We start from the raw sequence: 14,573 nt of genomic DNA, 5'->3' as shown, positions 1-14,573 counted from the left end.
CCCCCGTGCTGGGTTGGTGGCTTTGCAGGCCTGTCGATGTGAGAGGCAATAAAGACAAGCCGGCAGAAGGATGGGTGACCCGCCCCGTGCCTCAAGGCCCCAGAAGGATGTCTTTTAATGCATTTCCTGTTTGTGGGAGCTTTACCCCCAGGGTGTCACCGCAAGCTCACGGCAGCCCTCAGAGGTCCGCGTTACTAATGTTCCCACTTTTCTCAGACAGGGAAACCGAGGAGTTCAAGCTCCAGGGCTTGCCCAAGCCCGCTCGCTCTCGCAGCCCCGTCCCCAGGCTCAGTGGGGTCATGGCAGGGCTGGGGGTGCATCCACGTCACCCCAAGTATGAACATCAGAGCCAGGCTGAGCTCTCCGCCCGGCTCTCGCCCTCCTTCCCCAGCCTGTCTCTCCAGGGGCCGCGTGTGAGCCGGCAGCTGGAGGAGGCGACACAGGGCTGGGACCTGAGGCCGGGGTGCGAGTGACCGGACGCCCCGGCAGTTTACAACCAGGGCAGGGGATGGGAGGAGACGAGCGCAGGCTGGGCCCCTTTCAGCGGGACCCTCCGCCTCCGTCCCGGGCGTCCCCACCCCGGCCCACGGGCAGCCGAGGGGTCACCTCCGGCAGGGGCTCCCTCCCCACAGGCAGCATGCTGAGAACCCTTCCCCCTCTGGCCCCCCCACCCCGCCCCTCCAGGGCTTCCTCCGCAGCATCCGCTGTCCTTGCTGCTGCGCTCCTCCGAACCCCGCAGCCCCCTCTGGAGCCTTCTCTGGACGCACAGGGCCTGTATGTCTCCGTCAGGGTTGTCTCCCGATGGCCAGAGAGCCAGGGAGGTACTCCCAGCCCCAGCCCCGGGGCCCAGCCGGGATGGCCACAGCTGGGTGGGATGCGGGAGCTGTGGCCAAGGACGGCCCCGAGCACCGAGCCCCAGGCAGAAGAGTGGGCCCCCCCGCCTGGCAGCCGGCCCTGGGGGAACGGAGCCCGAGCTGGAACCCCAGTAGCATCCGGCATCCACGCCAGAGCCACGGGCTCACCCCCGAGGTCATCGCTGTGCGCGCCACGCACCCACGGCCGCGTGCCAGCTGGAACAGCGTGCCGGGTGGCCCGCCAGGCACGCCAGGGGCGAGTGCGAGCCCCTCCTGCACGTGTGACCACAGACGTGGACTCCGGCTGCCGCCGCCCGCCTTCTCCAGGCTGCTTCTGGGGCCGGCGCCTGGGGGAGTGGGGGGGAGGCGAGGCAGCAAGGATAGGGAGAAGGAGAGGACGACAGGGACCTCCAGGACCCCCCCTGGGCTTTGCACACCCTGCCTCTGTATCCCAAAGGGCAGACATCCCCCACGGAGCGTGGAGGGGCCACTCCCAGGCCACTTGCCGCCCCCTGGCGCCCCCCCCCCCCCGCAGCACTCCTCCTGGGCCAGGAGACCCGGAAGTCCCTCTAGGATGGCGACAACAGGGACCCCCTCCACCCTGGGAGAGGCTCCGCCAACCTGCATCCCCTCTTCTCCGTCTACCTTGTCTCCTTCCACCCCTCCCTTTACTGCTCCATCACCCCTTAGGTTCCACAGACACCAAGCCTGCCCCTCATGGGCCCGGGAGGCAGCCAATGGGCAGATGCACACGCGACAAACCAGATGGCCGTGGATGCTTCAAAGGGCTGGGAAGGAAGCGCGGCTTGTAGTGAAACAGCCCTCCACGGGGGAGGAGGCAGCAAGCTCGCTGTAGACGGGAAGCCAGCAGAGAAAGCTTCGCTGAGGGGTGACGTTAGCACCGAGCCCGGCCGTGAGGGAGCCTGCCGTGCACCTCTCTGGGACCTGGGACAGGAGTCTGCGGGGAGAGGCGACCCCAGGCTGGAGCCAGCCCGGGGTTCGCTAGGGGAGGGGACCGGCAAGGGGTGGGGCTGTCGCGCACTGGGAGAGCCGGGATGGTTTTGGCAAGACCTGGGGCCGCAGCCTTCCCTCGGGGTGCAGTGGACAAGGGACTGCCTGGGGTCCCTGTAAGGCGCCAGAAGGCAGTCGCCGGCCCTGTGACTCGGGCCATGTGGCACACTTGGCCCCAACCGCAGGGAGCTCCCAGGAGATTGGCCAGTTACAAGTGCTGTGGTGCCAAGGGCCACAGAGGAGAACCGTTTAGGGAAATCTGCCCCCGTGCCAGGGACCCGGTCCCGTTCTGTCCCTGAGCCCATCTGCTGGAGCCCATGCCCGCAGCCCCCACTCTGCAGCTGACTTGCGGGAGACACCCCAGTGTGTGAAGTCAAGGAGGCGTGCCGACAGGCCAGCTTCACCCTCTGGAGGAGGTTTCGTGTCACCCAGCACCCCGGGTGTCACCAGCGTCTCTCTCAGGGTGCCCTGGATCCAGGACACCGCGGGGAACCCTCTCTCCTGTGCCACCTGCTCCTGATCCCTTGGGCGCTCACCACCCAGGCCCAGCTGAGCGTGTTGTGGGGCCAGGCCCCGGAGCGGGGCTCCCACAGGGGGGACACCTAGTCCAGGCTGGCTCCCCTGACTGGAGGGACCCCAGAAGCCAGTGCTGGGAAACTCATCATTTTGTGAATCCCACCACACCCCTGATAGTGCTTAGGACACAGACGGGGGCACCAGGAAGGCACAGCCTCCCAGAACCTCGCTTAGGAGAGTCACTGGTCATAGGGACCCTGGGAGATAGATAGCCTAGGGGTGTCTCTCTCATTTGGGCCATTTTGTTCCCCCAAGGACCTGGGCAGGAAAGAAAGTTTGTGAAAGGGGTTTCAACTTCCAAGATTTAAATTGGAGGAGGTGGGGAAGGGGGGAGAGAAGGAGGTGGGGAGGAGGAGGAGAGGAGGGGGGGGGAGGGGCCAGAGCCTGCCACCAGGGGGCAGCCAGGCTTGGCAGGGACTAGCCTGCCTGTGGGCTCAGGTGGGGAAGAGACCCGAGACTATCACTTCCCCGAGTCTTCTCCAAGAAGGGAAAACACGAATCTTCTCTTCCTGGCTCTGCCCAATACCGCCAGGCCCCCAGCGGGCGCTCGGTGAGGACTTGCTCTCACGGGGGTCCTGGTGGGGACCGGCCTTGGCCCTTCCCCGAAGAAGCGCTGGGTGGAGGAAAGGGGGCAAGGAGCCGGGCAGACAAGAACCGTTTGGGGGCACGGTGTGGTTGGGGTACCCAGCTCGAAGCCCTCGGACCCGGACCGGTCCCGCTGGGGGCGGGGGGGTGGGGGGAGCGTCGCGGGCGTTCCCTGTCCCCCCCCCCCCCCGGGGGCGCCCCGAGCGGGCGGAAGCAGAGGGGGCGCCGCGAGGCGGCAGAGGCGGCCATGGGCGCGCGCGTCCGGGCGCTGCTGCTGGCGCAGCTGTTGGTGCGAGCGGGGCTCCGGGGACAGGGTGAGCTGAGGCGGGGGCTGCGGGCCGCCCCAGGGGTGGTGGGGGACGGCCGGGGCGCGTGCAGACCGCGGGGAGCTCACCTGGCCGCCCGCCATCCCCCCTCCGGGGCCCCCCAGGCGTTCAGGATCTGGACCGGCCGTTTCCAGGTAAGGCGCCCGGGACGCGCGCCTCCCCGCGCAGGGCACCTGAGCCGGAGCGCAAGGGGCGCCTCATCTTGTCCTCTCCCCGCCCAGGTCTCGAGAACTCGTCGTTGCTCACGTGTAACTGCCGGGCCCCGGGGAGGGGGGGGGGGGCGGGGTGGGAGGGGCGGCGCCCGCGCGCCACGTGGGGAGGGGCGCGAGGTCCCCCGGTCCCTGGGCGGCGCGGCCCCGACGCGCGCGTTTTCCCAGGGGCCCCTCGCGTTGGCTCGCGCGGGCCGGTGGGGCGGCCGGGGTCGTGCGGCTCAGCCGCGTGCCCGTCCGTCCGTCCCAGGGCCCTGCGGCCGCCACAAAATCCAGCCGCGCGTGGTGGGCGGCAAGGACTCGGAGCTGGGGCGCTGGCCGTGGCAGGGCAGTCTGCGCTTGTGGGGCGCCCACCACTGCGGCGCCAGCCTGCTCAACCGCCGCTGGGTGCTGTCGGCCGCGCACTGCTTTGAAAAGTGAGTCGGGGGGCGGGCGGCCCTGCGAACCGGGGTTGGGGGGCCGCGTCCTCCGGGCCCGACGCGTGCGGAGTCAGCTCTCTTATGCTCCCGAGCCCCGGGCCCCGCTGCAGCCACGTGAGAAAACCCTGTTCCGTCTTTTCCAGAACGTTCTTTACAGCATTCCCGTGCCCTTTTGTGTCGTGTTCTTTTCTGTCTTCTCCCCGAATGGCAGCACCAGCCGCCCCCTCCTCATCCCACCTCCCCCGGTGCAGGTGCACCACGGGGCGGACCGGGGTGGGTGAGCTCTGGGCACAGAGCCTGGCCTGCGGCAACAGTGGTGACGGGAAGTGTCTGGTCCCGAGCATCGATTCATTCCTTTTTAGGACGGCTGTGGGAGGCGGCCCCCCGGCTGAGGTGACCACACCTCAGGCGGAGGCAGGCTGCTGCCCCCAGGCCCTAAGACCTCAGGTGGGCTCAGGGCCCCTCCCTCCTGTAAAGACCCCTGACCGCCCGCTCCTCCCCTGCCAGGCACACTGATCCCTTTGAGTGGTCCGTGCAGTTTGGCGAGCTGTCTGCCTCACCGTCCATCTGGAACCTGGAGGCCTACCACAACCGATACCAGGTGGAGGAGATCATTTTGAACCCCATGTATCTGGGGGCGTCATCCTCTGACATCGCCCTGCTGAAGCTGTCCTCCTCCGTCACCTACAATAAGTACATCCACCCCGTCTGTGTTGCGGCCTCTTCCTCTGAGTTCCAGAACCAGACTGACTGCTGGGTGACGGGCTGGGGGAACATCGGAGAAGATCAAGGTGAGGCTGGGGGCAGGGGGGTGGTGGGGCAGGGGGGCTTCGGGCTCCGCCGTCTGTTCCGTCCACAGCGGCTTCAGCAGCCCCCACCTGGGTCTCTGTGCAGCTGGGTCCCTCCTGGGGGCTGCCCAGCAGTGCCTGCCCCCCCCCCCCGTGCCAGGGCAGGACCTCCTGTCCCCACACCCCGTTCCCTCTGCCTTCCAGAGACTGTGAGCCCGAAGCCACAGTGAGAGGGAGGCCAGCTGGGCCCAGGCCCGCGCTCCGCACCCAGCCTGCAAGGGCGTCGGGGGTGGCGGAGGTCGCGTTAGAAAGGCCTCAGTGGTTATGTGTGCGTTCTTTCCGCTCAGCACGGGTGCCCACCCAGCCCCCAGCCATCCCGCCTCCCCGCTTTGGCTCTTCCATACCTTCTGCACCTACCTGCCTTGCCACCCTGTCTCCTTGCCTGGAGTCCTGAGCCCGTTGTCCGTCTTTTCAACGTCAAAGCATCTCCTTTCTCTGACTCCCCACTAAATCTGTGGGGGGCGGTCCTTGGGCCAGCATGAAGCGTCACCCGTGCACCTCTGCCCCGGGGTGCCCTGGGTCCTGAGCGCCACACACAGGGCCTGGCTCCTATGCCTGGGCGGCCCCCTATGCTCCTCCCTGGCCTGGCCCCTTCCGGCAGCACCCCTCCCTCAGCAGCGATGGCAGAGAAGGCTCCTCGAGGGCGCGCCGCGTGCCGGCACTGTTCTGGGCTCTGGACCCTGAGGACCGAGCAGGGTGAGGTCTCTCTTCTGGGCCTTACCTGCGAACGAGGCGGGGCCATTTTTATACCTGCTTTATCGATGAGGAAAGGGAGAGACGGACAGAAGTGGCCGGAAGGTCCCAGAAGGAGTCAGTGGAGAAGCCGGGGCTCACTGGCCGAGAGAACAACGTGTCCTGGAGGTCACACGTCGGGGATCGGCAGGGCGGAGAGAGAAACCCGCGCCGGTCCTGCCTGCCTTCCTTTAGAGTTGGGGTCCTGTCCCTTTCCTGAAAGGGACTGGAGAGAGTGTCCCCCTGCAGATCTCTCCTGGCCCAAAGGGCTGAGTGGGTGTGAACCAAGGGGCTCAGCCACCAGACTCCCTGGCCCGAGGCTGACGGGTAGTCAGGGCCGGCCCCAGGCTCCCGCCTCCTTCTAGAAGGTAGGAGGTGACTCTGGCCGCCACCCCCCTTGCCTGCTGGGAGGCTTAGCTCTCCCTCCTTCTGGCTGGGAGACCCCAGGCCAGGCACCTCCTCCCCCTGTGCCTGGGCCTCCTCATCTGCAGAACAAGGCGAAACGGTTCCCAGCACAGAGGGTGGTTCTGAAATTTAAAGAGGTTCCTACCTGAGGGCTCAGCAGAGTGCCTGGCGGACCGGAGGCTCCACCTGTATACACGTTAACCGTGGTATCCTCGTGAGGTCCTCGGACGGATCAGCCGGTGGCTCGGGCCCACGCTGAGGAATCGGACAGATTTGGGTTCACGACGGGCTCTGACGCTTCCCCGGCGCTTTGCTGGGGGTGGGAGGGGCAGCCCTCCCCGCCGAGTCTTTCCTTCCCTGAGGGTGGGTCCCCATCAGGCTGCGCCCTAGGAGGGCCACGGGGGCCCCAAGAAAGGCCTGACGGGCAGCTGAGCACAGTGACCGTAACCCTGCTCGCCTGTGTCGGCCCCTCCCCACCGGCTCCGGGGCGCTTGCCATCCGCACGCGCCCGCAGGGAAGCCGGGCCTCGGCGATGAGCTGCGGCAGCGGGTCCGTCCCCCACGACGTGCCGGGTGCTGCTGGCCCCAGGGACCCTCGTCCCTCCCCCCTCCCCCGTGGCCTGTGCCATCTGTCCCAAGCAGATGGCAGAAGAGAGGCTCAGGGTGCCGTCTTTCTTTGTCCCCTCGACCCCTGGGCAGTGCTGCCAGCCCCCTACCTCCTCCAGGAAGTACAGGTCAGCATCATCAACACCACCATGTGTAACTACCTGTACACACAGCCCCTGGTCCGCTACGACATCTGGGGGGACGTGGTGTGCGCCGGCGATTCCCAAGGAGGCAAGGATTCCTGCTTCGTGAGTGTCCCTCTCCACCCCAGCCCCAAGCCCGAGGGCGGCCCGCGCCTCATTTGGTCCGTGTGTCAACCCCAGAGGGTAGAGACCAGTGCCCCACTTCGCAGAGGCAGAAACTGAGGCTTGTTGACTTCCGGGGTGGGGGGGAGGATGTGCACCCGGTCTGCCCGGCTCCCAGCCCCTCCTGCTGTCCCTCCCGTCTCCACTGGCCCTCGGGAGCCCCCCCCGCCCCCACTCCCCGCCAAGCCTGGCTCACCCGCGCCGCTCCCCAGGGGGACTCCGGTGGCCCCTTGGCCTGCGAAAAGAGAGGTGTGTGGATTCAGGTTGGCATCGTGAGCTGGGGATCGGGCTGCGGTAGACCCAACCGGCCCGGGGTCTACACCAACGTCAGTAGGCACTTCAACTGGATCCGGACGCTGATGGCCCGCGGCGCCCCCAGGCCAGTCCCCTCTCGGCTGCTCCTGCCCCTCGCTGTGCTCTGGGCCGGGCTCCCGCAGCCGGCCTGAGCCCAGCGGAGTCCTGAGAGCTGGGGCCATCTGCTGAGCCAGGCCCCGTCCCCCACCTCGTCCCTTTTCTAATAAACTCCTTAGCGTGTTGGAACCGATGCCTCGCAGAGCATTCTGTGGCCCCGGGTGGCTCCCCGGACACCCTCACGGTCCCCCCGGGATCCAGTCCTTCACTCCTAAATCTCGCTCCAGCTGTCTGCGCCATTCGGGTTTGGGTGACGAACCACGGAGCCCTCTCTGGTTGGTTCAATCAGAAAGATAGTTTACGGGAGGACGTTAGTCACCCCCGGGTCGCTGGGGGCCAGGAAGACCGGAGCGGGGTGCAGCGGGGGGAGCATCCCGAGCCCCCCGGTGCTCATGCCGGTGCGACCCTCCACCCAGACGCCAGACGCCTCCAGTCCTCCCTCTGTCCCCGAAGGGCCGACCCGGGACCAGGACTGGGGTGCGGGAAGTTTACTTGGGAGGTGACGCCGGGAGGCCCCAGTGAGGAGCAGGGAAACCGAGGCAGGGAGGGAAGCAGCCCGATGACGTTTGCCCAAACGAGGGGGTTCCCGCCGAGGGCAGCGGAGGCAGAGTCCTGCTGGAGCGGAGAAGCCACAGGGACACGGCTCGGCCTCCCCTCAAAGCAAACCCCCTTGCTCACCCGACATCCCGGGAGGAAGGCTGGAAGGGGGCCCTGGTTCCCCCAATAGGGAGAGTGGGCGCACCAGACCGAAATCTTCCCACCAGGCGGAGAGGCCCCCCTCCCCTCCCTGTCGACTCACTCGGGGCCACCACGGCCTCTGATGGGTCTCCCTGTTTCTTTTTCCTCCCTCCCTCCCTCCCTCCATCGCAGCGGGAGGGGTTCGAGTCCACAGGCGGCAAGGCAAGCAGACGCTGGAAACTCACTGTGGCTCCCCGCTGCTCCTGGGCCCGTGGCCAGGCTGGGCCCCCCACCCCTGCAGGGACCTGGCCGTCTCCCGCCACCCCTCACCCCTCACCCCTCCACTCACACTGTTAAGTGGCACCCGTGAGACCAGCTCTTGTCTGCCTCGGGGTCCTTGCAGATGCTGTTCCCTTTGTCTAGAATGTTCCCTCCTTTGCCTGGTGGCCGCCTGCTCTTCCTCCGGACCTCCCTTGCGACGTCGCCCCTTCCGCTCTGTCACCCTGCTCGTCACGCCCCTTACGGTCCTTCGTGCCACCTCTCAGTGTGTCGCTAGGAGCTTTGCGGTCCTTCGGTGGGCGGTCCTAAAGCCCGTGGTGGCCCAGCAACGACGGTGCAGCCACGCGCCTTCGTGGTGGAGACACTCCGTGACCCCTCCGGGAATCAGTGACAGGCTCCGGGAGGTCTGGCCATGGCCGCCCGCCTCCCCGTCCTGCGGTGCAGGTGATGCTGGACGGGTCCGGGCCGGGGTGGGAGTGAGCCCTGGGGGACCGTCCGCGCTGGGCCCCGGGGTCACCACGGGGCAGCTCAGGGTCCCCGGTTCACTCCACAGAGTCCAGTGCCCTCAATCTCCTGAGATGGTGTGTGGACAAGTGACGTTTCCTCAGGCTTACGGAAGAGACTCCACAGATGCAGACTCAGGCCACCTGCTTCCAACCGAACCGCTGTTCCTGCGCCGCTTTTTAAGGACAAACGTCAGGGCCGCCGCTTGCGACCGTGCGACGGTGCCGGGATTCTGGAGCGCGGCGCTCGCAGGAGGTGCCGCGGGGTCTCCGAGATCTGAGGAAGAGTTATTTAGGTTTTTGAACTCTAGACCCAGCGAACAAGTGAGGAGGGGCAGCACGACGTCCTTCTCGGACAGGAAGGCTCCCCGGTGGTCGCCCGCCTTCCTCCCCGAGGAACGTACCTGTCGTGGCCAAGAGCACAGAGCCCCTGCTCGTCTGCATCCCCGTCTCTGGAAACTGAGGACGTCACTTTCGTGGTGAAAGACACTGCAGATGAGCCAAGGACGGGACATGGGGAGGTCATCCCGGATGGCCCAGGTGGGACCGGTGTCATCACAAGGTCCTTAAACCGGAAGGGGTCAGGAGAGAGAGTGCAGTGAGGCCACGTGAGGAGATTGTGCGACAGAAGGGACGCGAGAAAGACTTAAGAGGTGGAAGGCAGTGGAAATGGGGCGTGGAAGTCACGTGTCTTCGTCCTGGAAAGCGATGAAGGACAATCAGGAGCGCCAGGGGTGAGGGCAGCAAACCCAAGGTCCCAAATCAGCCGGTGTGTGCTCCAGCTCGTAGCCGCGCGGCGGCCGGAGGCGGCGTTTGTCTCGCGGCCACTCTGTGCCCGGCGGCGGGGGTGAGGACGGCACCCAGTGCCTTCACACCTGCGCTCCCCTCCGCACCGCCGGGGGAGCGAACCGGGCTAGTGAGTGAAGCAGTGAGGACAACGCCAGGCATCGGCTGTCATCGTCGTCACCTGTCACCACCAGCCTCCTCCCCATCAGCACCCGGTGGCCCGAGGACGCCAGCTCCCAGCCCGAGAGGCCCCGGCGTGAGACCCTGGCCACGGGCCTCCTCCGCGCCACGTGCCCCGCAGCTGTGGCTTCTCACGCATTTTCCACGGACTCTTGTTTCCAAAGGCTGTTAATAGACGTTGCTTGTAAAGCGATCTCGTGCCCGCAGACTTCTGGGAGAGTGAACTTCGCTTGTCGTAGGACCTTTCTAGGACTCTGGTGGGGGTCAAATGCATCAGAAATCTGTAAGAGGGTGTGGGAGAGGCAGGAGAGAAGCATCAAAGGAAAAGACTTCCGAAGGGAAGGGCTGGAGAAGGCGCAAGGCCTTAGGACATGTCTACACAGCTGAACGCCCTGCGGCCGGTAAGGAGCGCCTAGAGCCGTTAACGTCGTCCAGGGCCGGACCCTCCTTCACACCTGACCCTTCCTAGTGTTATAGAAACCGGTGAGCTCGGAACCCAACCTTGAAAAGCTAAACCATTAGATTGATTCACACGCTTGCGGAGCTGACTTGACGCACACAGTTTTTAGCAATTATCCTAATAAAAAGAAGCTTCGTTCTGGAGTCCGGGCCTCATTCCCGCTCGAGTATGAGGACCTTCGCCTAACTGCATTTTTGTTTGCGGACTCATATTTTGCAACTCCGGCCATACTCCCTGCAGCCAGAGCGGGGCTCCTGACAGGCTCACCCGGTGAAGCGTCTGACTCTTGATTTTGGCTCAGGTCATGATCTCATGGTGCGTGGGTTCGAACCCCGGGTCCAGCTCTGCACTGACAGCATGGAGCCTGCTTGGGATTCTCTCTCCCTTTCTGCTCCTCCCCCTTGGATGCCGCCCCCCCCCCAAGTAAATAAATAAACATTAAAGAAAGAAAGAAACCTGCACGAGGATATGCAGTGGGCAGTGTTCCCGAAGTGAACTGAGGGTTCCCGTGGAACCCTCGACTGGGGAGATTCACCAGAGACGTGTGAGAAGCTGCCCCGTGTCTCTGGGCCCAGCTGGGTCCGGGCAGTCCCGCCCTCCGCCCCCTCCTGTAGGATCCCCGGATCAGGTGGCTTCTGGTCTTTCAGCTCCTGTCTCCGCCGTGTGCCCTCTCCGCCACAAGGGGGCACCTGGCGAGCTGCGGCCGCCCCGTCCTCACCACCTGGCGCTCCCTGCAGGGGAGGGAAGGGCACCGAGTGCTGCTTCCTCGGTGGATGTTTGCTCACCGAGCAGGCCCACGGAAATGCAGGGGACCTCAGGTGCCTGAAACACAGTTTGCACACACTTGTTTCCGTGGGAGGAGGACCCCGGCCCCCTGCCTCCCGTTGCCGTGCGCCCCATTCCGTGTCCAGCCTGAGCAGCCTCTGTGTCGGACCCCTCCTCTCCGTCCCCAGGAAGTCTGTCCCTGCCCCGTCCGAAGGCCAGGTGCAAAGCCTCGCACGCAGGGCATCTGCCCACAGAGCAGGCTGGTTTCCTGTGCAGGAGCCGCGGTCGGTCGGGAGATTGAAGATGTGTCACACGCTGCCCGCGGCTGCTGGTTCCCGCCTGACAAACGCCGCTGCCGGGACGGCCGTTTACCATCACGGGCCAAGTGGCTCTGTGATTACGGAACCAGACTTGTTTGTGAAAAGAGCTCTGGGGCGCTTGAGTGGCTCAGTCCGTTGAGCGTCCGACTCTTGGTTGCGGCTCCGGCCGTGACCTCATGGTTGCTGAGTTCGAGCCCTGCATCAGCCGTGTCCGGGCAGAGCCTGCCTGGGATTTTCTCTCCCTCTCTCTGCCCCTTCCCCGCTCTCTCTCTCTCTGAAATAAATACGTGAGGTTAAAAAAAAATAAAACAGCACCTCCATGTAAATCTTTATAAATCTCGGTGCACCCTCCTAATCGTTTCTTAGGCTAACTTTTCCATGGGTGCTTTGGTCACACGGGCTTCCTGTTTTCAAAGGTTTCTAAACCACGAGAAAGACTCCAACACAGTAAGAGGGGCCTATTTCCTACAGTGTTTTTGACACTGAGGGCTTCCACTTCTATGGCCTTGGTAAGCTTATAGGTTAAAAAAAAAAAATCCCAGTTTTTAAAAATGTTATCATTTTGTTTTTGTAGGAGCGGTCCAGTCTTTCCCAAAGAAATCAAAGCCATACAAAGGACAGGGGAGAAATCGAAAAAGGTCCTAAACCCCATCCTCTGGAAATAGCCGTTTTTCTGATTGAACACTGTTCCCGAAGTCTGTTTGGAAAGGCAGGTTCAAGGGCAGGCAGGAGGAAGCATAGGTAGAGTGGGGCCGGGCGGGGACCTGGACACACACATGTGCCTGCTCCCCCCAGACACCTCCAGACTCCAGAGAACGGCAAGATGTTTACAAAGAGAATAATTCTCTGAGAGGGTTGCGCCCCAGCTCTACGGCAGGGGCCTCTCACCGGAGAGAGGCAGGTGGGGTTGGGTGGATGGGGGCCAGGGTCTCAGGGGGCCTGGGGGTGGGGTTCTGGCCGCTTGCACGTGAGGGGCCAGTGGGTCTGGGGTTCAGGAGAGGCTCCCAGGTAGGCCTCAGGCTGACCGGTTGATGCCCTGTAACGGGTTAGATTGTGGCCCCCCAAAAGGATATGTCCGCTCAGGACAACTGATGTGACCGTATCGGGAATGGGGCCTTTCTTTGCAGACGTGATCAAGGTAGAGATCTTGGGATTATCTTGGGTAGAAAGCAGTTTAAGAGCTGTCCTTTCAGGAGAGAGAAAAAGAGAAGTCACACACGGGGGAACGGCACCCGTGGGGCGGGGGGAGAGATGAGCTCCGGGGGGGCAGCTAGGAGCCAAGAGGCGCCCGCCACCAACTGGGAGAAGCAGGGAACGTTCTGCAGAGACTTCGGGCTGCGCGCGGCGGCCAGCAGATGCCTGGATGCCGGACCCCGGCCTCCGGCGCCGGGACAGGATCCGTTTCTGTTGTCTTGAGCCATCAGACATGGTCATTTGTTAGGACACTCGGGAAGCCGGTGTTGTCCCTCCCAATTTTGTTCCTCACGTCCTCGTTAGTCCAAAGGTTGTTCACTTTTGTAACTTTGACACAACGGTGCAAAAACAATAACATGGTAATTGGCCGAGTGTGAGTACGTCCGGTGTCGGCTGTGAAACTCTTTCAACTTTGTAACAGGCTCCAATATGTGTGTAGTAAAATGTTGGGGAGAATGTCTGCTGACTTCATACTTGGAAGACTCTAGCTTGCCTGGGTCCACTTGGACCCCCTGCCCTTGGTGGAGAGCCATGGTCTTGGGAAGCTCCCGGCCCTCCCGTGGGTGCGGTGTCGATGGCGTCCGCTCGCTATCGGGAGGTGGCCCCCCAGCCCAGAGACGCCCCCCGGGGCTCCTGCCCTCGGCAGCCCACACAGGGAGGGCTTGACCATCCTTGGGAAGGAGACGAGCGCGTGATTCAAAAAGCAGTTTGATGTGGCCCCGGCACCTGATACCGAAAGGGACAGGGGGCGCCATCTGACCCAGTCCTCAGAAACACAGATTGCTGAGACCTGCACACTGTCCTCTTCTGCCTCACGACCTCATGCAGGGGCATCCGTTAGGGGCCCGGCCACAGAGCAAGAGACGGAGGCTCGGAGTGGTAGCACACAGGCAGCAGAGAGCAGGCTCAGAACGTGGGCGGGTCGGAAGCTCGGGCAGCAGCGACGCCCCGGGGCCGGCAGCGTGCTGAGCCCACAAGGTCAGCGGTGCCATCAGCGGGAAGGGCCCCGGGAAGGAGGTCAGGAGAGCAGTGGGGGAGGGGTGCCAGCCCCAGGTAGCCCCAGGTAGATGCCGACCAGGGCTGTGGACTGCGTGTGCGTGTCCCCATTCATGTGCGGAAGCCTTCACCCTCAGCGCGATGGCCCTTGGAGGCGAGGCCCGAGGGAGGTGACGTGCTGTTTGTCACAGCAGCCGCAGCCGACCGATACGCCGGGTCACGCACACGTGTGCCAGGACGGCCTCGGGGAATCGGAACCTGGATGTCCTGCCCCCCTGGAGTTGACGCTTGGGGATGGTCCGTCTTTTTTTCTGCACTCGCACTAGTGCGATTTTAATCCCATAAAAGATGAGACAAACGTGCGCTCGGGTGTCCCGGCGTTCCACCAAAACCGCTCAGCTTCTCCGGGCAGAGTGGAAAAAAATGCTCAGCTCGGAGCGTGGCATCAGCGGGCATTGGGGCCTTCTCGTCCTCTGTGCCTCAGGCTGCGGGCACAGAGCGGCGCCCCCCAGCCCCGCACCAGAGGGCCGGGAGATCTGACTCAACCTCCCACTCCCACCCCTGCTGAAAGAAGTCCCCGTGTCCCGCTCCTGGCAGGCTGAGGTCACTGCCTTGCAAATGCCTCCACCCCCAGGGACAAAGGGCGTGTGTTCAGTCTCCCCAGGGCCGCGCTGGGCAGGTAGCTGAGGGGGCAGGGCTGACCTTCTGAAAGACGTGTGCACGAGTGTGTGTGTGTGTGTGTGTGTGTGTGTGTGTGTGCGGGCCGTGTGCAAACCCCGGTGCGTGGGGAGGACGCATCCGTATGCGAGCACACGTTCACGCACTCTGAACACGCACCTCGCGTGCGCTTTCGGGCCCGTGCTGTCACCCCCGTTGTCTGGGCAGCGGCCGGCTCTTCTCCCAGCCCCCACCCCAGGTGGTGCTTCCCGGAGTTCCGGTCCACGCGGAGCCTCCTCTGGGAGCGAAGCCCAGCCAGCCTGGCACGTGAACTGGCAGCAAAACCTTCAACAGCGCCCAGCGGCTGTGGCAGGATCGGAACAGAGTCCCCTTTGTGTGGCCGCCAGGCCTTTCCTCCAGAGCTGTGCCTGCCGGGCGCCCGGGCCTATTGCGCCCCCGGCCCCCCCCC

The 14,573-nt window shown here is 64.5% G+C and overlaps 1 protein-coding gene across 1 annotated transcript; it reads left to right on the top strand.

Moving 5' to 3' along the window:
- The first annotated feature begins 3,273 nt into the window (after positions 1 to 3,273).
- On the top strand, positions 3,274 to 7,415 carry LOC125927202 (testisin-like). Its single transcript, XM_049637334.1, has 5 exons — positions 3,274 to 3,332; positions 3,783 to 3,977; positions 4,488 to 4,771; positions 6,664 to 6,818; positions 7,088 to 7,415. The coding sequence occupies exons 1-5, from the start codon at positions 3,274 to 3,276 to the stop codon at positions 7,319 to 7,321; spliced, it is 927 nt and encodes a 308-aa protein (XP_049493291.1). The 3' UTR covers positions 7,322 to 7,415.
- Positions 7,416 to 14,573: the final 7,158 nt, after the last annotated feature.

This window comes from Panthera uncia, chromosome E1 (assembly GCF_023721935.1).
Source record: "Panthera uncia isolate 11264 chromosome E1, Puncia_PCG_1.0, whole genome shotgun sequence".
NCBI lineage: Eukaryota > Metazoa > Chordata > Mammalia > Carnivora > Felidae > Panthera > Panthera uncia.
The sequence above is the reverse complement of the archived record's forward strand: the minus strand, read 5'-3'. Positions and strand labels throughout refer to the sequence as shown.

Coding starts and splice junctions, on each gene's coding strand:
- LOC125927202 (XM_049637334.1), top strand. CDS start 3,274: ATGGGCGCGCGCGTCCGGGCGCTGCTGCTGGCGCAGCTGTTGGTGCGA. Junction 3,333..3,782: donor TTGGTGCGAGCGGGGCTCCG/GGGACAGGGTGA, acceptor GGGTCGTGCGGC/TCAGCCGCGTGCCCGTCCGT. Junction 4,772..6,663: donor GAACATCGGAGAAGATCAAG/GTGAGGCTGGGG, acceptor ACCCCTGGGCAG/TGCTGCCAGCCCCCTACCTC.